Genomic DNA, 24,682 nt, shown 5'->3' with positions numbered 1-24,682 from the left:
CATTTCTGCTCTTAAAAACATTGGTTGTTATTGAGTGCAGATTAAATGTACATCTCAAAACTACTTATGAGCCATGCTATTTTTTTTTAAACTTTTTGAGATTTTGATAGTTTGCAACCTTGTGAAATTTCAGTTGTACATTACTGTTTGTCAGTCGTGTTGTAGGTGCACCACTTCACTCTTTGTGCCCTCCCCCCGGCCCCCCTTTCCCATGGCAACCACTAATCTGTTCTCTTTGTCCACATGTTTAACTTCCACATGAGTGGAGTCATACAAATTGTCTTTTTCTATCTGGCTTATTTTACTTAACATAATACCCTCAAGGTCCATCCATGTTGTTGTGAATGGAATGATTTTATCCTTTTTTATGGCTGAGTAGTATTTCATTGTATATATACCATATCTTCTTTATCCAATCATCAGTTGATGGGCACTTAGGTTGCTTCCATGTCTTGGCTATTGTAAATAATGCTGCAATGAACATAGGGGCGCATGGGACTTTTGGAATTGCTTATTTCAAGCTCTTTGGATAGATACCCAGTAGTGGGATGGTTGGGTCATATGCTATTTCATTTTTAATTTTTTGAGAAATCTCCATACTGTTTTCCATAGTGGCAGCACCAGTTTGCATTCCCACCAGCAGTGTCTGAGGGTTCCTTTTTCTCCACAACCTCTCCAACATTTGTTACTTTTTGTTTTGGTTATTTTTGCCAATAATGCTAATTTTTTACTGTAGTTAAAATCTCCAATGGAAGTCGGAGTCGAGGTTCAGGAATATCTCATTTGAATGAATGAAGAATTATAAAAAAAAAGGCCTTGCCTCACACGCCAACTTACAGCCAGAGCCAAGTTTTGAATCCAGATTTTTAGTTTGCTATTTATTAATTATGACATGTAACTATAGTTTAAATCTCTGGCTATTGCGTTGCTTAAACCAAAGAAACCTGGATCTCTGTCAACAATAAAGCTTGCTACAAGGTGAAGATGGTGAATATTTAACAGTCTGCACGTACTAAAGGCTTAACACTTAAAACTGGAGGTAAAGAAGACAGGATGCGATTATTTTCCAAAAGCACTGTTTTTATTTATAGAGTCCTAACGACTTCAGTGGCAGCAGGAGTGGGAGAGGTTCCTTTTTCAATCCAGGGGCCTCCAAAATGTTGGTCTGTTGTTACCAAACACACAGGCCAGTGGCATCATGGATTTGGTAAACTAACTACAATGTTTAGTCTCTCTCTGCTAGAGCAACAAGGTGAGCGTCAATCTCTGCTTCTGTGAGAATCCTGGAAGGCAAAGGGAAAAACCCCCACAACTATTTACTTTTTGAAAACTCTTTATTTTGCAAGATTCGAAACACACACAAAAGCAGAATAGATAGCAATAAACTCCTGTGTATATTTATCACCCAACTTCAACAATTATCAATTTATAGCTAATTTTTTCAAAATCTATATACCCACCACTCATCCCTTCAGATTATTTTGAAGGAATTCCTAGACATCATATCAACTTCACCTATACACAAAAATGTTTCCTTCTGACATCAGATCCCGAATTAAGTCTTTTGAACACTATTTTAGTTGCAGCTATGATAGAAAACATTTAAATTATATACAATGTATTCTATTTTAGCTCTTATGTCAAAATGCTTTTATACCTAGTATAACTCAAATCTGAGAGGGAAGAAGGCAGTCCATGTTGGACATATGATATTTTCTAAATGATGTTTGCCCCAAAGAAATAAATTGCTTGGCAACCTTTAATGTGACCTATTACTGCTGGACTTCTAAAAAGCGAAATTTGTCAGTGACACTTTTTAGTGCAAACTGAGGCAATGTAAGCAGTTTGTATAGTTGTTGAATGCTTATGTTATATATTCTAGTTATTATTTAAGTATATTTACTATCACAGAACTCATAAATGACACAAGGGCTTTTTGAAGACATAAAAAGATACAAGATCTTTGGTTTCTTATTTATTTAACTAATAGATGAAAATAAAAAATTTAAAGGTTATAGGAGAGTCTCAGAATAGAAAAGAAAACAAGAACTAATTGTAGGTCTTTAGAGAGATTTATAAATTGCTCCTGCTGGAATTTTACTGCTTTGGAAAAAAAAAAAACCACCTTTTCCTACTGGAAAAAAAAAAAAAAACAACCAGTGGAATCTATCTAGTAGATTCAATTTTTTTTTTTTAACTCCATGAATTTTTGCTAAACTTTTTATTTTTCTATCACTTACCTGCAGGCAACAAAAAGAACAAATTAGAAAAAAGAGCATACTAATAAAAAACTGTTCAAGGCCTGGTTAAGCTTAGTTTACCACCTTTTTTTCCATCCCTAACCATGGGATGACCGTGTGTCCTGTAATTGTGACCTAAGGGTAGACACGCATGACAGTTAACATGTTTTCCAGCAGTTCCTTGCATCTGTGGATTAGCTGAAGTATTTTTCACTATTTACAAGAGCATCCAGGTTCATGGTAAGTAAACCACCTCATAGGGTTGCTGGGAGGATTAAGTGGCTGATAAATGTTAAGCACCCAGTGCAGATTTGACTCACGGAAGCCATAAGGTTGATCTGTGGGAGTTAGTTACTGAGTAAGAACAGACAAGCATCCAGCATCTGCAATTCAATTAGCTGTATTCAAAATTTGGGTTTTCCAAAGATCTCTAGATAGGGTCTGATGTATATCAGTACTTCATATTGCTCTTCAAAGCTCCCATTAAAAAACCATGAAATAATCAAAGCTCCACCCGAAAAACTTGAAAACTACCACTTTGGGAGTTGAATTTCTATCGGCCTGAAGCCAAAAAAAGAAAACACTTACGCTTACTTTACTCCTTACATAAAGGAGGTTATTTTATATCACCTCTGGTATTAGATATAAAATCATTCTGAAATGAGAAGAAAAGCAGTTATGCCTGTCTTAGACATCCAATAAGTTTTAAAACCGATCTCTCAGGTGCTGAACAAAAAAACTGTAATTGTAGTTCAAAAAAAAGTTTTTTCCCCAAGTTATAGGACAAATGGTCCCACACACCTCCACCTTTTTAGGCTGGAATTCATCACTTGGCAAACTTCTTTAAGAACCTGGCCAATGATATAACTCACCTGAATTTAGGATTTTCAACTGTAACTACTCCAACTTCTATTTCTGAAGGTTTGAAATCAATTGATAGAACAGTAGACAGGCATGTAATCGCAGTCTGAAAAAAGTATCAACATTAAAATATAGTTTTTTTCAGATTCCAAGATTTTCTCATTCCAAGCTTATACAAACATGAGTCAACCACAAGCTGTTTCTGCTCCAGGTTTCAGTGATGCAGTTCTATAGCCACACGTTACTAACAGACTATTTAATATGTGACCTGCCAAGACAAACTTGTTTATACCAAGTTGAGCCATAAATTAAAAGGGTCCATCGAACAAAACAGGATGGTTTACAGAAAACAGTCTGTCTGTTTGATGACCATTACATGCCAGGCACTATGCTTAGCACTTAGGGTTAGATGGGGAGAGGATAAAGATAAATGATACAGTCTTCAATGAATTGACAGTAATGATAATTTAAGAATGTTCTAAGTGGGTTTGTATCTGATGTGATTACTTATGTAATTATGAACTGCAATTTTAAAAAAAACCTTTATGAAACATTTAAACAGGGTATAGTACCTCCCAGATAAGACCTAGCTTTGTATCTCCTGGTAATATAAATAATACTGCCAATCAAACATCAAAGTATTAGATGGTAATTTTTCCTTTATCATTTATCAGAATCACGTTAGTCTTTAGAATGGTTGTATCCCAGACTCTCATTTCCAAAATCTACTAAAACTTTTGTTTTTAACTTATTGGCAGTAAGTAAGAGGCTTCTCTGGTCTAAGCATACTAAATATTTGTATAAGAATTTTTGCTTGTCCTGTCAATTTAAAACTTCCAAACCATAATGAATAATCCCAAGAACCCTGAATAAAGCTAGCTCTACTTTTGCATCCCAGATAATTTCTTTGCCAAGTCATCCTGTGAGTTTATCCTTTTAGTAGGAAGATGTTTGCTTCCCTGAGAATTTGGTGTGTGGCCATTTCTCCTTTAGGACCATAAGAGCAACACTACTGACTCAACTTTTTCACTTTTGCTACCAGGAAGCTTAAGCCTCTTTGAGTCACAACCATGCAGGTCTTTGGGCCTGGCTTGATTCCTATTCTTAGTTATGTTTTCCCATTTTATATGTGGTTTGTTGAAAGCAATTTCAAATACATTATGAAGTGAGACAGGGAATTAGGTGAAGAAAAGCCTCATGGTTTCCATGTCAGCTGAATGACACCAATTTTACCATTAAGCTGACAAACTTGGATCTCATGATATAACCCGGGAATAGCCTGTGTAGCTTGTCAATTACGCAATGATCCTCTCTATTCTATACAGCATAAAAAAAAGTCAGCTCCTTTTGGCTAACTTACTTCCACTGTTTGTTCAAATGTCCAATCAAATTTCTTCTTCACTTTTTTTTCAAGGAAGCTGGTTGACTCGGTTTGTTTAACTCCTGCTGCAGTGGCTTTAAACCCACAATAGTAACCTGCAGGATCACACTTGTACACCTGAGGGCCTTGTTCTTCATCTATACCAATTAAAATCATACCTAAAAAGAAAGACCCTCATTAAATATCTCATACCTTTATACAACAAAATTTCTTCTTCCTTGGTATTGTCACATAGCTGTTCTTAATTATTACTCTGGCCATTTATTTTAGGATATGTGTTTTGCTTTGAGAAAACTGATAAAATAAAGGTTACCCCCACAGATAATTAAGTAAAAAAGAAGTTTCTATTTCACAAAAGATTTTATCACAAATTTTTAAAAAGTTTGAATCTTCAGATGTAATTTACAAACAATTTTCAAATCCCTGCTATTACCCAAAGCATGTTCGTTTGAACGCTAATGTCTCAAGACATTAGCTGGTTAAATAAATTTGGAAAATGTACTTTTCATACAGCTCTTTTATTTAGAGAAGATAGTAACAATAGCATATTAAATGTTCTAAAATTCTCTGCTGTAGGTTGACCTACTTTAACTCAGTAGTTCTCTTCTTTTGGGGGGTGGGGGAGAGAGCAGCCCTGAGCTAACATCTGCTGCGAATCCTCCACTTTTTGCTGAGGAAGACTGGCCCTGAGCTCACATCCGTGCCCATCTTCCTCTACTTTCTATGTGGGACGCCTACCACACATGGCTTGCCAAGCGGTGCCATGTCCGTACCCGGGATCCAAAGTGGTGAACCCCGGGCCACCGGGAAGTGGAATGTGAGCACTTAACCACTGCGCCACCAGTCTGGCCCCAGTAGTTCTTAAATTTATTTGTCCAAGGAATACTTTTCCCTTTTTTAAATTTAAGAACTACCTATTAAGGTTCCAGGGAACTAAAAGTATACAGAATGCACGCACCTGGGGAATGCTGGTGCAAAGAGAAATACACTTAGGAGCTACCTGCCCACCTTTACACTGCCCATCTTTGTTACTACTGGTAGTCAGTATAAACCAAATTCTAAATTTTTACATAGAACTTTGCTATTACAAATCTAATCACGTTATTATAATGATATGCAATTAAAATAAGCACCACCACCAAATTTCTTTCTACTCAGCAGAGCAGGTAACAAAGTATTTAAAGAATGGTTTTAACTCTTGCTTTCTTATATTATAGATTTGAACTTCTTTTATATAATGGCCTATTAGAATATTCAGTATTAACCAATAAATGTGTGCACATTTATAGATGTTTTATAGAGTCTACTAATAAGGAATTTTCAACCTTATTTTATGGACAAACATTTGATAAGTGATCAGATATGTGCTTTATTCGAATATTACGTCACCCTGTAATTTTTTTTACATTTTATATTTGATATATACAAAGTATATATCAAATCAAATCAAAGTACAAGGGCAACACAAAAGAGATATCCACTTACTGCCCATGGAGAGACAAGAAACACTTTACTCCAGGGTCTTGCAAGATGAGCAGGGTCTAATAGGTATAAGGACATGAAGGGCAATCAAGGCAACAGGAACCACACGTGCAGAGGCACAGACACATCAAAGGTCGGGGTTCACCAGGGATGACAAAAAGACCCATGCACTACAGGGACTTCAGTGAGGGAGGAAAGAAAGCAGTACAAGAAAGAGGCTACTTAGGATTAAACTTAAGCGGCCCTGCACATGATATGAAGGAGTTCGGAATTTACACCACAGCCAATGAGGAATCAGTTTTTCCGAGAGCAACAATCACAATTGGATTTTAGAATGATAACTCACGCAGCAATATGGAAGACAGACTAGGAAAGAGTGAGAAGGGAGAGGACAGATAAATTAGGTGACAAAGGCAAGAGACAATGAAGAAGTAACAGAGGAGATGGACAAGGAACAGATATTCTGAGGTAAGGCATGCTGACTGATCAGATGACCAGGGAAGGTGGGGTCGGGGTAGGAAAGAGAAGTTGAGGATGAAAGTAGGAAAACAGAATGACTTCAAATTTGAAGTATCTGTGGATGTGGAGGGAGGGCTTGGGCTAAGGCTAATGTGGGAGTGATTGGCATACAGGTAGGAAATGAAGCCATGCAAGTGGGTGAGACCACACAGACAGAACAAAAGAGGGAGAGAAAGACCAAGGAGAGAAACCTGGTGAGCAACAACATTTAAGGGACCAGCAGAAGAGGATGCGCTAAGGAAAGTGAGGAGGAGAAGAGAGCACTACTAAAGAAATCAAGGGAGACTTTTTAAGTGAGAGGAGAAAATTAGGCTCAGATGCCAAAAAGGGAAACCATTACACTGACTGCCTTAATTCTCATGAATGAATGACACAACGTCAGAAATAAACGTGTGTTGAGTTTTTCAGGCTAATTTATTTACATTAAATCTAAAATCAGTAAATTTTATCCCTTTCCCAAAAAATTTTACTTGTTAAAAAAATTTTTTTTATTCTAAAAATATGAATCACAGGAATATGTGTGCGAGCCTCATTCTGTAGGGTGGTCAAAAGAAACAGCTACATTGTTAAGATGCCTAGTTTAGACATTATCATCAAACCAGTAATCTAGAATTGTGGTAGAACTCCCATTACAAAAGCCTAATATTACAGTGACTTGGATCTTTCAAACAACACATCCTAAACAGAATTTTTTTTTCTTGTGAAGAAGACTGGCCCTGGGCTAACATCTGTTGCCAATCCTCCTCTTTTTGCTTGAGGAAGATTGTTCCTGAGCTAGTATCTATGCCAATCTTCCTCAATTCTGTATGTGGGACACCACCACAGCAGGGCTTGATGAGTGGTGTGTAGGTCCACGCCACGGATCTGAACCTGCAAACAAAGCGCCGAAGTGGAGCGCATGAACTTAACCGCTGTGCCACTGGGCCAGCCCCTAAATAGAAATATTTTGATAAAAAGTCTAATAGCATCTAAAGCTTAAAGATAATACCTAAAATATTGTTGTGAAACCTATCCTTCATTGCTCATTTATTATAAAGACGTTCTCATCTTATATAATTTCCAAACCACATGTTCAGAACCCAAGTGTTACTGAAATAACTTTCCTTGAAAAACTACAATTCATCATTTGGGAGACATTTTAGCATACTTACAACAACCAAGAGGTCTCATTTCAGCATTTTGTGTGTAGACCTGAGAAATATCAGCAATTCTTTTACACAGCATGTCCACAGGAATCTCATAGCCATACTTGTACTTCCAATTAGCTGCCTCATAGCGTGCCCTCTGTACCTGGGATCTGCTGTCAGCTGAAACCATAGAAAACAAAGGTTTACTTCTTTAGAAGGAAAGAACGAACCTCAGAGCCAGAGAATTTTCCCAGTATATATCTCTCTCCATTATGACTAAAGGAAAGCAGAAGTGGTCCACTATGGCTTTGTTCCCCACCAATGAATATCAAATGACTCAGCAAAAGGACATGACAAAAAGGAAACCGTTAAGAGATGGAGTTTTATCTGCAGCACTGCCCTCTCATGATGAGCCCTTCATCAGCTGTCAAAATAGTTTCTACAGGTATCTAATAAACTCCTGAAAGAAAAAGTTTTAAGGAGAGAGAATGATGTTTCTCTTACCCTTTATTTTGTAGGCTTGAATGTTCCCTTGATTTCAGAAAATAGAAACCCAGAGTAATTTTTACAATTCTCACCTACTTATAAACCAGTGTCATTATTACCAGGTTTGAGATATACTGACTTACGTTCCCTTAAACTATTAACTGTATCTGAAATAAATCGTCTGTGAGAGGGGCCTCAGCCCAGTCTCCCTGACAGGAGCACAGAGATCTATTACACTTATGATTTCAGGAATGCTCACAATACTCGGAAGACAGTGACACTAGTCCTGGAAGAGAGCAAATCTACTCATAGCGCCTGAAATCTAGGCACTAAAGGCAGCATTCTAAAATAATATAACTAAAAAATAATTCGAAGAAAATAACAAATCTAAGTAGACACTGAGCCAATTACCTGTCATTCCTGTCATCACACAGCCAATGTTTTCGGTTATCTTGAATAAGTGAGTCACTGTGCTGGAATCCAATAATTTGTCCTAATGAAAAAAGTAAATTAAGATCACAAAAAAAAAATCACACATCTCTGTGTAGTGATAAAAAAATACTACAGAATTATAACAATAAATCATATAATGAATGTCTTCTGTTCATTTTGCAGTCAAAGCCAATTACAAACAGGGAAGGGGATCTGTTTTCTTGTTTTTTAGATGATATGTTTCCTGTGGGCAAGAATTATAGCTCACCAAAGTGTGTTTCAAGGTCCCTGAAGACAAAAGACCTGGAAATTCCATTGTGCTTATAATCGTACCACAAAATTAACATGTTAATTCTACCTACTCAGCTAAACTGTCCATCGCTGCTCAATAAATACTTCTTAAATGACAGACAGGAAAGCAGAGTCAAAGCCAGAATAATGTTAACGTATATAGGTAATAATATACCTTCCTACAAACTTGTGAAAAGTTCTTGATTATATTCTGTACCAAGTGGCTATCTGGGCAGTATTACTTACAGGTACTTTCTTCTGTGTGACAATTACTGCACAGTCTTTCCCTCTGACAGCTACTGATGTAAGGCCACCCTGGTTAATAGCCTTAAAAGCATATTCTGGAAAACAGAATAGTTTTTTTCTTAAAAGGTAGGATAAATTATCATAGATTCATACAGGAGAATAACAAGCAGTCATTACAAAGAATGAGACCGATCTATTTGAACTAACATGGAATGCCATTGAAGATGTGCAAAGTCAAAATAATAATAATGATAATAATAAGTCATGGCTAAACCAACTCCATTTTTTTCCATTTTAATTTTACTAAAACCATTTTCATCAGGCTCAAGTATCAAATTTCCAATAAAGATTTAATTTTTACATCAAATCTTTATCAATTGTGTGTTACCATTTTAAAAGTTTGTTTGTTTTGTGGCCATTATTTCTACCATGTCTGGTTTTCCTGGGTCAAACTAAGTCGCTATAAATTTTCTCAAGATTTACTATTTCTGTTAACTTTTGGTCAATAACTAATTTGACCATATACAGCTTTAACTTCTTTAATTTTGCTTTCTCCCCCCTCCCAACCAAGTTTAATTTTTCTGGATCATGTTTTTGCAATTTTCACATTATCTACAACATAGGACTCTTTAGTTTGTCTGTAATGAGCTTCAGCCTGTGCACTTCTAGCTGCTCTCAAACCATTGCCCAGGTTCAAACAGCTGGATCAAAGTGGCGGCAGAAAAACAAACTACTTTGGCACCACATAGTTTGGTTGATACTGACTGCCTTTGGAGAGCAGAATCACAGATGAGATGACCTCTTTCCTTGTTATGTATTTCTGTAATATTTAAATTAAATATAAACACATTTTGTAATTAGGAAAATAGCAAAAGAAATTAATATATGTTCATTGTAGAAAATAGAGAAAATACAGAGAATAACATAAGAGAAAAAAATTACTCATAACTTCAATCATTATCGACATTTTGACACATGGATGCTTTCAAAATTCTGTCAAGTATTACTCTGAGCACTGGGTTTGAGGCCTGGTCTCATATGTTCAAAAGGCCACTAGTGACGAGGACCAGCTGAGGAAGATACTACCTATTACACCAAAGAATCTCCTTTCACAGGAGTTGTAATAAAAATTCTTTATCAAATATTTCTAAATGGCTAGATATTGAAGAGACAACAAAAGAGTAAAAAGTAAAAGGACTCTAGAAAAATCAGCTTTAAGGAAATGCTCAAATCTAGCTTAGATTTAACTGGCCAATTATAATAGATTATTTTTACAATCTCATTACATCACAAATAACTTCTAAAACTAACATTTCAAAATGCTTCTCAGTTCGGTTTTTAATATGGCCAATAAAGTTTCTACCAAATCAACCCTCCACAGATAAAAAAATTATAAACTATAGACAAAACAATAACTACCTGAAGACACCAGAAAGTGGCCCCAAATAGCTGTATTTTAGAATGGGAGTCAATGTTTGGAAGCAGACAATGGCATGGGGTGCGTTTCCCTTTTTCATGGCTTATAGCCTGAATGTGGGCCTCAGTCAGGGCTAAACATCAACAGAAAACTCAGTCCTTTCGGCCTGAAGAACTCGAGGATAGTCTGGGGATAAACACAGCTGCTGGAAAGTGAGCTAGAGAAAGGAGAAAGCCAGAGAGGGAGAGCTGCAACTTCTACATATAAATGTTGCCCAAAGCTCTGGCTGATTCCATAACCACACACGCACAAGATGGACTACAAGCAGCCAAGCTAAGGATAAAAGAATTAAAGTGAGATTCGAGCTGCCACCCAAATTAACTGCCTGCCAGAACAAACCAACACTATCTGGAGGACTATGACAGAATCCAGTCTTCACAACCTAATATTCACAAATGTCCAGGATACAATCCAGCATTACCTACCTTACCAAAAAAGAAAACAAACCAAAACAAACTAAAAAAACCAAACCAAACCAAAAAGAGGAAAATGTGATCCATTTGCAAGAGACCAACCCTGAGATGACCCAGATGTATTAGCAGGCAAACTTATTAAAACTATGCTCAATGACACAATGGGAAATATTCTCAAAATGAAGTAAGATTGGAAATCTCTGCAGATAAAATACAAAAAAAACAAATAGAAAGTGCAGGATTGAAAAAACACAATACTTGAAATTAAGAAAAATTCATCAAATGGACTTAACTGCAGACTGGAGGTGATAAAGGAAAGAGTGAATAAGCAAATAAGTGAATATGTAAAAGAGTGAATATACAAATTATCTACTCTTAAGAAGAGAGAGACAACAGATTAAAAAAGACAATGAATCTGTGGGTCAACATCAAAAGGTATAATGCACATGTAACTGGAGTCCTATATGGAGAGGAAAGAGTGAAGCAAAGAAAAATCTGAAGAAATAATAGCTAAAAATGTTCCAAATACGGAAAAAGAAATAAAATTTCGCACTAAAGATCCAGCAAACTCCAAGCAGGATAAATACAAAGAAAACCACACCTAGGCTCATTACAGTCAATTTCCTGAAAACCAAAAGTAGGGAAAATTCGGAAAACAGAGAAAAAGAACAGATTACACATAAGAGAACAACGATTTGAATTTCACAGACTTTACCTGAAGATAGTGGAACATCCTTAAACTGTGGAAAGAAAACCATCAATTCAGAATTCTACATCCAACACAAACATCCTTCAAGAACGAAGGTCAAATAAAGACAATTTCAGAACTGCAACAAGAAATGCTAAAGTTCTTTGGGCTAACGAAAAATGATACTAAACAAAAACTCTGATCTTTAGAAATGAGGAACATCAAAAATGCTGAATATCTGGGTAAATAGTAAAGATTATTTTGTTCTCTTTAATTCTTTAAAAATACATAACAAAAATTATAACATCTGTGGCGTTTATAAAATATGTAGATATATTACTTATAAAAAGGAAAGGGAGTAAATGAACTTACAAGGTTTTGGGATTTGTACTTTTATGTGAAGTGGTAAATATTAACTCTAACAAGACTAGGAGAAGTTAAGCTTGTATATTACAATCCTTAGAGCAACCACTAAAAAAAATTTGCAAAGATATAGCCAAAAAGCTAATAGATTAAAATGAAATTCTAAAAACTATTCAAATAATCCAAAAGAAGGCAAGAAAGGAGGTATAGAGGAACGAACAAGCAAACAAACAAAACAGAGAGAAACAGAAATAATAAAACGGTAAACTTAAATCTAACCATGACAACAACTGCACTAAATGATAATCGACAAAATACCCCAATAAAAAGCAGAAATTGTCGGAATGGATAAAAAAGCAAGACTCAAATATTTGCTGTCTACCAGAGACACTTTAAGTGAACGAAAAAAAACTTGATCATATAAGTAGTAAGCATCAGAAAGTTGGAGGGACTATATCAATATCAGACAAAGTAGACTTCAAGACAAAAAGTATTACCAGAGATAAAGAGGGACATTTCAAAATGGTAGAAGAATTCATAAAAAGACATAACCATAAACATATATGCACCTTATAAGAGTACTTCAAAATACATGAAAGGTAAGTTGACAAAATTAAAGAGAAATGACCAATCCCACTCAGTTGAAGATTTAACACTGACACCCAGCAACTACTAGAAATAGATACACATGAAAAAAACAGACATATATGATATGAACCACACTATCAACCAACTTGATCTAGTTAATATTTGTAGAATACTATTGGCAGCAACTGAAAAATGCACACAGTATAATGGTATAATATAAATGCACATGGTACATCTGCCAAGACAGATCATATGCTAAGCCATAAAACAAGTCACAGTAAATTTTAAAGTACTGAAATCCCTAAATATTTGAAAATTTAAAAACATACTTCCAAATAATCTATGAGTCAAAGGAGTAACCATGAGAGAAATTTGAAAATATTTTAAACTGAATGGTAACAAAAATATATAAAAATTTGTAGGATGTAGCTAAAACTGTGTTCAGAAGGAATTTTATTGCCATGATGGAAAAACCCTAAGGTGGCCTCCCCTCTACAATCCCTGCCTCCGGTGTTCAGACTTTGTGCAACCCCTTCTCCTTGAGTGTAGGCAGGACCTGTGATTTGCTCCTAACAAACTGAATATGGTGAGGGTGATGGGATGTCACTCTCCTGATTACCTAACATTATATGAGACTTTGTCTTGCTAGTAGACTCACTCTAGAGATTCTTCTTGCTGGCTTGATAAATGGCTAGATGGTAAAGAACCACAGGTAACCCCTATGAACAGCCACCAAGTAGCTGGGGCCCTCAGCCCTACACTGCAAGGAAATGCATTCTGCCAACAACCTCAGTAAGCTGGGAAACAGATTCTTCTCCACTTGAGCCCCTGGATGAGAATGGAGCCTGGACAACACCATGATTACAGCATTGTGAGATCCTAAGCACACGACCCAGCTAAACTGTACCAAGACTGCTCTTGACCTATACAAACTATGAGATAATAAAAGTTAGTTTAAGCTGCTAAGTTTGTAGTAATTTTTACGCAGCACAGAAAACTAATATAATAGTCTTAATTGTTTATATCAGGAAAGGTCTAAAAATCAACAACTTCAGTTTCCACTTTAAGAAGCTAGAAAAGGGCAAAGTAAACCCTATTAAAAGAAAAGAAATAATGAAGATCAGAAATCAACGAGAGACAAAAAGAACATCAGCAAAGTCAAAAATTGATTCTGTGAACCAAAAACCCCAACAAAATTATAAACCCTTTAATATGCTGAAAAAAATGGCCCCATACTGATATCCATGTCCTAATCACTGGAATATCACTTTACATAGCCCCAAAAATGGTCTATGCAGATTTGATTATGCTAAAGATCTTGAGGGGGGATTATCCTGGAGGGCCCTACATAAGATCACATTTATCCTAAGAGCGAAGCAGAGGGAGATTTTACACACACACAGAGGAGAAGGCGCTGTGAAGAGGGAGCAGAGAGAGATCTGAAGATGCTGGTCTTGAAGATTAGAGTGACTGCAGCCACTAGCCAAGGAATGCTGGCAGCCTCTAGAAGCAGAAGACGCAAGGAACGCATTCTCCCCCAGAGCCTTCAGAGAGAGTGCCGCCCTGCCTTACACCTTGATTTCGGTCCAGTGATACTAATTTTGGACTTCTGGTCTCCAAAACTGTGAGAGTCTAAGTCTCACAGTTGTTTTACGACACCAAGTTTGTGGTAATTTGTTATGACAGCCACAGGAAACTAATACAAACTCCTAACTAATCAAGAAAAGAAGAGAATATGAATTACCAGTATCAGGAATAAAAGATATAAATAGATATTATAGAGGTAAGGAAATACTAGGAACAATCACTTCTATACAGATCATTCTAAATATCTGGGTCACTATCTTTGATCTTGCCTAATTTCAATACCACATTTTCAATTGTTTGTTGCCTGTTATTACCTGATTGCCCAGAACATGATTTTGGCCTAAAAAATATTCCATCTATGGCTACAGAGGGCAGTAAGTTTGCAATATTTACCAATTCTCCTCCCAACATTACAATTTTTGTTTATAGAGCTTGATCTTTTCCATACCCATGTCTTTGCTTCTTCATGTCCTGCCTGGATTGCCCTCTCACTCCACCCAGCCAAAGCCTGCCCTTCCCCCCTAAGCCTCTTGCATTTCCCATGGACACTTTCTCTCGTTGTCCCAAACAGGACTCTTCAACCCTTTCTCTGAATTCCCATAGCATTTCCTATTTCATCACTAATTTTAGAATTTTCAAGTGTGTATTCCACCCCACACCCACATCCAGATTGAATAGTCAAAGAAAGTAGGAATCAAGAAAATTTAAAATTACATTTGCAACCAGTAGATATTAAATGTTTGGCCGTGGGCCCAATACAGCTTACTCAAGTTGATTTAGAATGTTGGTTTTTCAGAAAGATTCTAATTAATTAAAAGTCAGATAAAATAAGATCAGGATTTAGTTTTTCTTAGGGAAAAAAAATTCTGGTAACACTTGACTCATTCCCACATAGCAACTGTCCTGCAGAGCAAAAAGCATCTAGTGCTGGCAAGTGTTTTGCAGTTTTCTACAGTTCCCACCACTCCTTGTCCTATCTCACCCAGTCTGTTTCAGTCATTTGCATTACTCACCTGGTCTGCCTAAATAATGCAGAAGACAAAAGCCACAAAAGATAGGTGTCACCACCCTCCAATAAAATTTTGTCCTACGAAATAAAAAATATTTTACATACAAAAAATGCTTCTCAACAGAGGATGCACCTGTGAATTGCCAGGCTTCATTGAAGGAGTCCTCCCCCTCTCTCCCTCTCTATACAGACTAGTGCTCTCCAGGAGAACCTTCTGTGATGATGGCAATGTTCGATATTTGCACTGTCCAATACAACAGCCATTAGCTACATGTGGCTACTGAGCACTTGAAATATGGCTAATGCAACTGAGGAGGTGAATTTTTAACTTAATTTAAAGTTCTTAGTTAAGAATTTATCGTTCCTACTATTATCTCCCACTTCTCTGAACCTCCCTTCTCAGTCTCCTTCACTGCTTCCTTCTCCTCAGCCAGCTCCTTAAATATGGGTATTTCCCAGGATTCTATCATTTCTTCGTATCCCTGGATGATTTCATCCTATATAATCACTACTAACTGTCATCTTCAGCTCTGAACTCATACTTGCAAATGCCTATTTCTCCCAAAGATATGTCTGAAAATAAACTCCTCTTCTCTACAAATCTGCTTCTTATCTTACAGTCCTTATCTCAAGTAATGGTATTACTAACCACTCAACTTTTCAAGCTACAAACCTGGGTACCATCCTTGACTCTTCAGCTCTTCTCTCTCATCAGAGAAATGTCCACTCTTATATCTAGGATTTGCTTTAAAACAGCAGAGAGGGGGAAAGTACATGGGAAAGGGGATAAAGAGAAAACAAGGTCGACAAAATGCTGACAACTCATGAAGCTGGGTGAAGGGTACGTGAGGGTCATCGTACTATTCTCCCTACTTTTGTTTCTTTGAAATTTCCCATAATAAAATTTTAAAAAATACAATAAACTCAAGAGTCTCCCCTTCTCCACCTTGTGTCTCCGTATCTTAGCTCACTCATTAGGGCTTATCTGGATCACTGAACGAACCTCTCCTAATCGATCTTCCTGCCACCAGTCCCTTTCTACCCTAATTCTAATTCCACACTCAACTCTCTTGCTATCTTAATAATCTTGTGGTTCTTAAAGACTTCCACCAGCTATGTCCAAAACCCAAGGGACAAAGTCCAATCCCTACCATGGCGCTCAAATCTCTTCAAAATCTTGCTACAATCTACTCTTCTAGTTGTCACTGTCTATGCTCCAGCCACACTGACTGACCTGTGCACTGACTCAAATTTCCTTATCTAGTCTCCATCTAGATGAATTCAACAGCTCTGAGGAATCTTTCCTGGCTCTCCCTGGCAGTGTCACTTCCAATAGTATCCTTCTTTGTACTGTTATTTTAGTACTCACCATAGTGCACCCTAATTTTCAATAAGATTTTGTATAAATGAATCCCCATTATAAACACTACCACCATAAAATATATATTTTGTAATAATTTCCAGAAAAATGCAAACTGCCAGAATAAAGAATCTAGAGACAACTTAGTAACCAAAGAATATCTTCTAAAGAAACACTAGTAGGGTAAAAAGTAATATCACAGTTTATAGCAGAGGTAAGCATGAAGGCCAATTAAGAAAAAACAGAATAGCTTATGGGGCAGCATTTACAAGGCATATTTATTTTTTAAAGTCAGAATTCAAAGGTCAGAAATAGTAATTAAACGCTTTTTTCCCATCACTAAAGATTTTGTTTTTTGGATATTTCAGAAACTTACAAAACTAGCAAACACTATTACATTAATCTCAATAATCTGTCCTTGAATGTCCAAGTTTACGCAGAAAAATCCTAACTGATAGCTCATTTCCCACATTTTAAACGGGAGGGGTCGGCCCGGTGGTGCAGAGGTTAAATTCACACGTCCCGCTTCTCCGCGGCCTGGGGTTCGCCGGTTCAGATCCCAGGTGCAGACATGGCATCACTCGGCACGCCATGCTGTGGTAGGCGTCCCACATATTAAAAAAAGAAGAGGAAGATGGGCACGGATGTTAGCTCGGGGCCAGGCTTCCTCAGCAAAAAGAGGAGGACTGGCAGTAGTTAGCTCAGGGCTAATCTTCCTCAAAAAAAAAAAGAGAGAGAGAAGTGGGAGAAATTATAATGGATTACACTCAACCCCAAACCCCTAATTTCTTAAATTGTAACTTTAATACATAGTAAAATACCTATATATAAGTATTAGGTTGAACCACATGAAACAACCATTTTTATCAGTAAAAAATGGTCGAACATCAACAGTTTCATATGGTTCAACTTAACAACAAACCATTAGGTTAGAATGTACTGCTTCCTTGATTACAAACAAAATGGTTAATGAACAGTTGTTTTGTATAGAGACCTCTTTTCCACAGTAATCTCTTATTCACTTTGTCTCTTTCCCTACAATTTCCCCCAATGCTTTCCCAACTTTTCTGGGACTCATTTGTATAATACTAGGGAAAAACAGGGGCTAAATATAAAAGGCACTGTGACAAAATGCTCAGGACAAGCACACAATGCCAGACAATGGCTCACATTATGATCTGCTTAGTGCGATGCTACCAACAGCAGAGCTGCACATCCCCTTTATGGACACTCACCAGCTTTGAAAAGCATCTACAGGTGAGTCTGAGGTTCTGCCAACTACAGGAATGTAACTCAAGATTTTTCCCACCCATAATTTTGTTTAAAAATGCTGTAGTGAGTTTTGGGAGATAAATACGATTTTTTTCCATATAAACATGGGATGGAAAAATAAAAACTAATTAAGAGATCTGTACATTCTATGAAGTCTGGTTATTAAAAAAACAAAAGATGCTCTACTGGGGTAAGGCAGGTATTCTGCAAGATATGTCTACATTCAATTTCAATGTTGTGCGACTAGAAACTTTTTGTTATTACGATTTTTAGAAACTGTTCGTTCTGTCTTTCCCTAACCTTGTAACCTAAACAGAACGTGTCTCATTTCATAGTGTTTCCTAATATTACTCTTTAACATGGTGATCTTCAACTGGGTGGTGTCATTAGAACTCTTGGCGCTTGTGTAGTGGGAGGGGGAATATGAGGTTTGAAAACAAAGTGTTTAATCTCATTACTTATTTGTGCAGTTATAACATGTATTCATACAAATTCATATATGTATGTATATACACATTTAATTTCAAATCAGATTCAAGGAAGGCATGAGAAGTCTGGGTTGAGAAATGCTACTTTAAAACAAGAATTCTTTTTTAACAGCAAAAGAGGCAAACAGTAAGTACTTCTCCATCCATTTATTTTTGAAACTCCTGATTCCATTTTAATCAGCCACTTGTTTCTTCCTGACAGCATCCCTCACAGAAACATTCACTGAGCACTTACTATGTGACAGACACTGTTCTAAGTACTTTACATCTATCAACTCATTAAAACCTTAGGGCCATATAAGGCAGGTGGAATTATCATCTCTATTTTACATATGAAGAAAGCTCTCATCGTTAGTGTGGAGCAAAGACTCAACCCAGGAATCCTGGCTTCAATATAACGCCTCTTCTAGATGAGAAAACTGTCCTCTCCCGTTTGTCTCCACCAGTCCACTTCTTTCCTGTTTTTTATCTGCATGCTCCCTTCTTAGATGCAACCGGGCAATGCTCACATCCACCGGGCAGGAAAATTCAAGCAACTGCTCAGCAAAAGATCAGCAAGCAGAAGAGGGAGGCCTGAAAGGAATCAGGCTTATTCTGCCCTACCTGGGCCTTAGTTTGCCCACTGAAAATTTGGAGAAGTCCTGAGCTTAGTTTTCAAAGCTAGGTGTTCTGTATATAGCTCTACAATTTTTCTTAAAACACACACACACACCCCCCTTGAATACACACGTTAAGAAAAATTTTTCAATAGTTATCAAAGGGTACAAACGATAATCAAAAATCTTTCTCCCAACTCCCTGGGAGCAAACACTGTCAACAGTGTGCTCTAATTACGGCCAGTATTATAACTAAGTTTATACCTCTAATGTTTGACTTATCAACGTTGGACGACATTTATCTTTTGAGCCCCAATTATGGAAGATGAGGAGCAGACACACCTTTCCATTAATCTTTCCTTCCCTTGTCATCTCCCCATTTTTGTTATATTATTTTTCCACTGTCAAGATTAACAATTTGTAGCACAACCAGAATGACCTACAACTAGAATATACAACTGTGTACTGGGGGGCTTTGGGGAGAAGAAGAAAAAATAATAAGAATAAATCTAAAAAATTTAAAAAAGATTAACAATTCTTACTCTATTATTCTTATACGCTTTGTCTTAGGTGGATTCTAAAGTTTATAAACTAATAAATGGTACTTACAGTATTATGACAATATACATATATTTCACTATAGAACCAAGCATGGATGGACCATAAAAAGGGAAATATTCCATGTCTACAGAACTACTAATCTAACAGACTAAACAAATGAGCCAAAGAATCAAACAGGCAACTAATAATATTTACGGAGCACTCAATACTGTACTAAGCACTCCACATACATCACCGTATTTAATCCTCAAAACAACCACATAAGAAGGGAATTATCTGCCCAACTTTGCAAGCAGAAACTAAGGCTAAAGTTACATCACTTGCTCAGGTCGGCCAGTATGGAGCAGAGCAGGGATCTGAATCTAGGTGTAGCTCCAGGGCCTGAACTCTTCACTATACTGCTTGCTCATTACTAACTACTCTTTCACTTTCATTTTCCTACCAACGTCTAATTAGTGCCCTGAATAGTAGAAGGAGTGCGTCGTTGAACAAGGCAGAGTTTAAAGTCATTCTGTCTAGATATTAAACTTGTTTTGAACAAGTTATGTTCTATTCCAAAGCTTTTTAAACTATTGAAATGACACTATATACAGCCTTTCTATTCACCAAATCTGAGAATTAAAGACTATGCTTTATGGCTGGATTTCACAAAATAGTATACAAAAGCAAAGGGGAGGTCTAAGTGACTTTTGCTGTTCACATATTAAAAACCATGAAATAGAACATTCAACGCAGCAGTCCGATATAGAAAAATTCTTTAAAACTCAGCAGTGAAACTTTAAAAATGAAACGTCCTTGAGGATACAGTTATCATCTCTCTGTTCTATCTTTGATCATATTTTTCAATTGGGGCTGAGTTAAAGGGTTAATGAATTACCCAACATGATGTTATTTCTTGCTACATTATATACAGTAAGTAGCCACATAGTGAACTGGTTTCATTCCAAGTTATCTTTAAGTATTTGTAAAATTTACACGTGAAGAGAACCTCAATTTACAGGCCAACTCTCTCATTATTTCCAAGTACAGGTGATATTACTGTCCTTGCCAAGGCACTGAGGTGCTAAACTCACTAAAAAATGAAACCGTCACAGACCAAATGTAAATCAGGTTCTCCTGAAACTAAGTTCTCTACAGCAAGAGGTTAAGGGTCTGGGCTATAGTCATAACTTAGACCCTGAAACCATTTCGACCCAACAAAATATACTGTGATAAGGAAGAACCGATAACTAGCTTAGGGTTTATTTCCATTAAAGCTGTTCTTCAGTAAACAGTTCACCATTCCTCATCTCCTATTCAGGACCAGCTTTTAAACTACAGGAGCATTCAAACAGATGTAGGCTAAAAGGGAGAGGTAGTTTCAAGAGCAGCTCTAGAACTGACAGCCACTCATTCTATCTACCAGTTTTCCAAAGACGTCCTAAACTCTGTAGATCCTTGTAATTTGGCACTTTTTCTTCTTATCCGTTTAGGTATCTGTCACTCCCTTTAAGCTGTGAGCTTCAGTATACAGAGGGTGTGACATCTTTGCATCCCCTAGGACCAGCGCAGTGTCTGGCACATAGTAGGCTCGGAATGCCTGTGTGGAACTAACCACAGGACAAGGAAGTCCATGCTGCAAACAAAGAAAAACGGAGAGGGGACGTTTTAATTGGGAGGTTAAGGAACCAATTACCCTTTAGAGAAGTACAGACGTTGAGCTCACTCAGGCCCAAACGTAACCAGTGTAGAGGCGTCAGGAAGCCGGAGTCCCTTCCCTAACTCCTTATTGTGTCCAGGCGGTGCGGCCGCTCGCACCGCAAAGGCCGAGCCTTCAGCCTGCAGTCCCCGATCCCCCTCCAGACAGGGGTGGGAACACCACGGGGCTCAACGCGGCCTCGGCCCTTCTCCCGGCCCAGCTCCGGCCACGCTTCAGCCCCAGACTAATCTCCGGCCGCGCCTGCCTGCTCCAGGCCGTACCGTGACAGAGCAATCCGAGCGGCTCAAAGGCGGGCCCGGTTCACTCACCTACTTGGTAAAGCCGACCCTCGGGTGAAAAAATGGTAATGTGGCGGTCAAACCCAGCGCTGGAACCTCGGGACATCGTGCACCCACTACTTTAAGCAGTTTCTGGTCCCCGCAGCTCCCACACCAGGCGTACAGACCCCTCCGGAAGTTGCGGCGACTGCTTCCGGGTCACCGGCCGGCTTCATCCGCTCTTGCGCGCCGGACTCACGACTCCAGCGTCAGTTCCCCCGCAGAGAGCTCCGAGGCCCCGCCCCTGGTGGGGGGAGGGGAGAGCGGACGGAAGGTCTTCGGTGTGCGCTTGCGCCAGCTTCCCGTCTGAGCGACTTAGATAACAGGTGAAACTCGGCTTGTGGCGGTTCAGAGCTTTCATCTGGATGGAGAATGAGCTGACTGTAGCAAGAACGGAAAAGCTTTCTGGGGGCCCGGAGTAGCGATTTGCCCATGAGTGTACCCTCAACAGGTCGTGTATTTAACAAGTCTCGTTAGTTTTGTCACCTTTATATCCAGCCTGTCTGGATGCTGGCGTTCTTCCTAACCTCCTCTTTACCCACCCACTTTCCTTCCTGCCTCGGGGAGAGATGGGTTGTAGTTGTTAATTTTAGGTACAGGACGGAGCGGGTTCTGGTAGCCACCGGAAAGAGCAGAATTTTCTTCTGGCCAAGCAAGAGTAGCCCTGAGAGTTTTGTCTTAAAAGTGGAACTGAGGTTGAAATATAGGCGTAATGGAGGGATCATGAGGTTAAGTAGCAGTCATGGATAATGAACAAGAACAGACGGGACGGGGCTCACAGCAGGCTGCTGTTGGATGGACCAGTGAGAGTTAACTCCAAGCCGGCCAGGTGGCTCCGGGAGAACAGCAGGTGGCTTTTTAAATTGTAAAATTGTACCTATTTTGACTTTACCTCAAGGCACACTCCTGTTTAATGAATATAAAATGCAAAACATCATGTTCGGCTAGTGTTGCCACCTTCCCCCAAAGATAGTTTGTGCACCAGGAAGGCCAGATATACCAAGGGTTCTGGCACTTTAATGCCTGCTGTAACTAATAATGAAGTAGAGCTTGTTACCTCTTTACCTCTAGTTTTCTCCTAAACTCACTTTCCATTAAAAAAAAAAAAATTCGTAAGAACCTCTTAAGGAGTTTCTTAAGGAAGGTCCAATTTCTCAAGAATGTTTTTTTTAAAACTAAAGTTCTATCTTGTTAACCTGAACAAGAAAATCCAAAACTGAAACATGATTAAGAAAGTATTTTGTGCAAAACGGCATCTCTGGCACACAGGGTACTTTCCAGCTCTAATTCCCAAGTGTAGTGTAAAAGTTGTCCCTTGATTCTAGTTCGAGTCCTTACCCTCAGAACCAGCTCCTCCTGACCTTTTGAATACTTTTTTTTCCCCAGACACTGAGCAAGCCTCGTGTACTGGAATTCCTACAGTTTGCCTGAATAGCCATAGATAGAGTTTCTCTGTAAGGCTGCTAGGAAGGCAAACTCATTTAGTCCCACAGCCTCAACAGCCCCATCTGTGCTGATATTTCCCAAACCGAGGCCTCTAGCTGGACCCTCTTCCAATGCGGAGTCTTCCCTAATTGCCAATGGGATATTTTTCACAAAACCCAAGGTGTTTAAAACAGAATTCCTCATCTCTTCTCTCCCAAGCCAATTCCTGCCCTTTATGCCACACTGTCCAAGTTCTCAGAGACAAAACCTTTCTCAAAACTTCCTAATCTGTCCCCATATAATCCTGATCCTTCTTATTCTCTTTTTACTGTTATATAATTCATAATTTTATTCACTGTTTATTGTCTCCCCTTCCCCAGTCTAAACTCCATGAGGGCAAGCAGCTTTGTTTTTGTTCACTAGAATAGCTCAGTAAATATTAGTTGAATGCTTGAATCCTGTATAGCATAGGGGTTAGGAGTGCATCCCTTTGTATTTAAACCTGAATTTAAATCCCATTTGTGAGAGTTACTAGATATGTGACTTAATGCAACCTCCATAAATCTGGATTCCCTCACATGTTAAATCTGGGTAAGATCCACTTAATGGAGGCTGTTATGAGGATTAAATGAGAGAAGGCAAGTGAGGTGCTGAACAAAGTACTTAACACATAATGAGCACTCATTAAGCTGTAGCTGTTACCGTGGCCTTCCTCTCTGGTCAGTTACTGAATCCTGGCGCTTATTCCTATGGGATGACTGTCTGCTTTTCATTCTCACTGCCACTTCTGAATTTAGACTCTTTTTACAGTTTGCCTGGTCTGGCACAGTAGGGTCTCTTCTTGTAGATCCACACTCCTGAAATCATTTTTCTTGAGCAAGATCTCATTGGGATGCTTCTCTTTCTAGGTTTCTTTGGGCTACTGATTAAAATTCACTTTTTAGCTTAGTGTTCAAGTTTTTTACAAGCTGACCTGTATCTATCTTTTCAGCCTTCTCTTCCACTTCATCCTTCTAATTCTATTCCAGGGCTACACTCCACAGCATTACTCTCCAATCCCCCACACCCCTCTTCCTTCTGTAAGGACCACTCATTCCCATCTCCTCTCCTAAGAAGCTGAAATCCACCAATCTGTCTCTTTTCCCCCATATGCCCAGTGCATATAATTTGAATCTTTTATTAGTCTGAACCAAATGAAATGGCCATTTTTGTAGGTCTGGATGGTAAATATTGGTAATTATATGTTTTAACTGAAAGAGTTGTGTGTCTGGGCTTCATCAAAGATTGGCAGGGCAGAGGCTGGGTACTTTTCATCTCTGTATCCTCTGCCACCGCTGGCATGGAGCTTGGCTCATAAAAGCTCCATAAATGCCTGTTAAATTCAACTGAAAACTGTATAAAGAAAGGCAACAACTGAGAAATGTTTTCATGGCTGCAGTCCTTTCCTTCCCACGTAGACGTGACTGCTGTGAAGCACCTCTGGGTAGTCACTGCCATGCAGGGATGGGATGTTTAAAATCACACACTGCAGGCCGTGGGGATTATTTCACACGTTCAAACAAATCCTGATCCCCTCTTGAGGTTGCATTTAAGCCGGGCCCTGAAAGAGGCATAGGATTTCGGATGACATAAACATTTAATACTCTTAAGGATACTTCCTGGAAGGAATGGACCTCATTTTCAAAACAAACCCAAACTGAAAGGTAGAATTAGAACATCAGGCTCCTTGAGGGCAGGGGCCACATCTATTTTGCTCCTCGCTGTATCCACAATG

At 38.3% G+C, this 24,682-nt stretch overlaps 1 protein-coding gene across 2 annotated transcripts; it reads right to left on the bottom strand.

The window, feature by feature from the left end:
• Nucleotides 1–1,062: 1,062 nt before the first annotated feature.
• Nucleotides 1,063–21,948, bottom strand: PSMA6 (proteasome 20S subunit alpha 6). 2 transcript variants are annotated; one of them, XM_008512953.2, is made up of 7 exons: nucleotides 21,475–21,948; nucleotides 9,066–9,160; nucleotides 8,508–8,589; nucleotides 7,635–7,790; nucleotides 4,462–4,640; nucleotides 3,113–3,207; nucleotides 1,063–1,283 (listed from the first exon to the last, which is right to left on the bottom strand). In XM_008512953.2, the coding sequence occupies exons 1-7, from the start codon at nucleotides 21,548–21,550 to the stop codon at nucleotides 1,226–1,228; spliced, it is 741 nt and encodes a 246-aa protein (XP_008511175.1). In that variant the 5' UTR covers nucleotides 21,551–21,948; the 3' UTR covers nucleotides 1,063–1,225. The 2 variants fall into 2 exon arrangements, with proteins under 2 accessions (XP_008511175.1, XP_070484979.1); XM_070628878.1 differs by lacking the exon at nucleotides 21,475–21,948 and adding an exon at nucleotides 15,195–21,296.
• Nucleotides 21,949–24,682: the final 2,734 nt, after the last annotated feature.

The sequence above is a fragment of the Equus przewalskii genome, chromosome 1 (assembly GCF_037783145.1).
Source record: "Equus przewalskii isolate Varuska chromosome 1, EquPr2, whole genome shotgun sequence".
Lineage (NCBI taxonomy): Eukaryota > Metazoa > Chordata > Mammalia > Perissodactyla > Equidae > Equus > Equus przewalskii.
The sequence above is the reverse complement of the archived record's forward strand: the minus strand, read 5'-3'. Positions and strand labels throughout refer to the sequence as shown.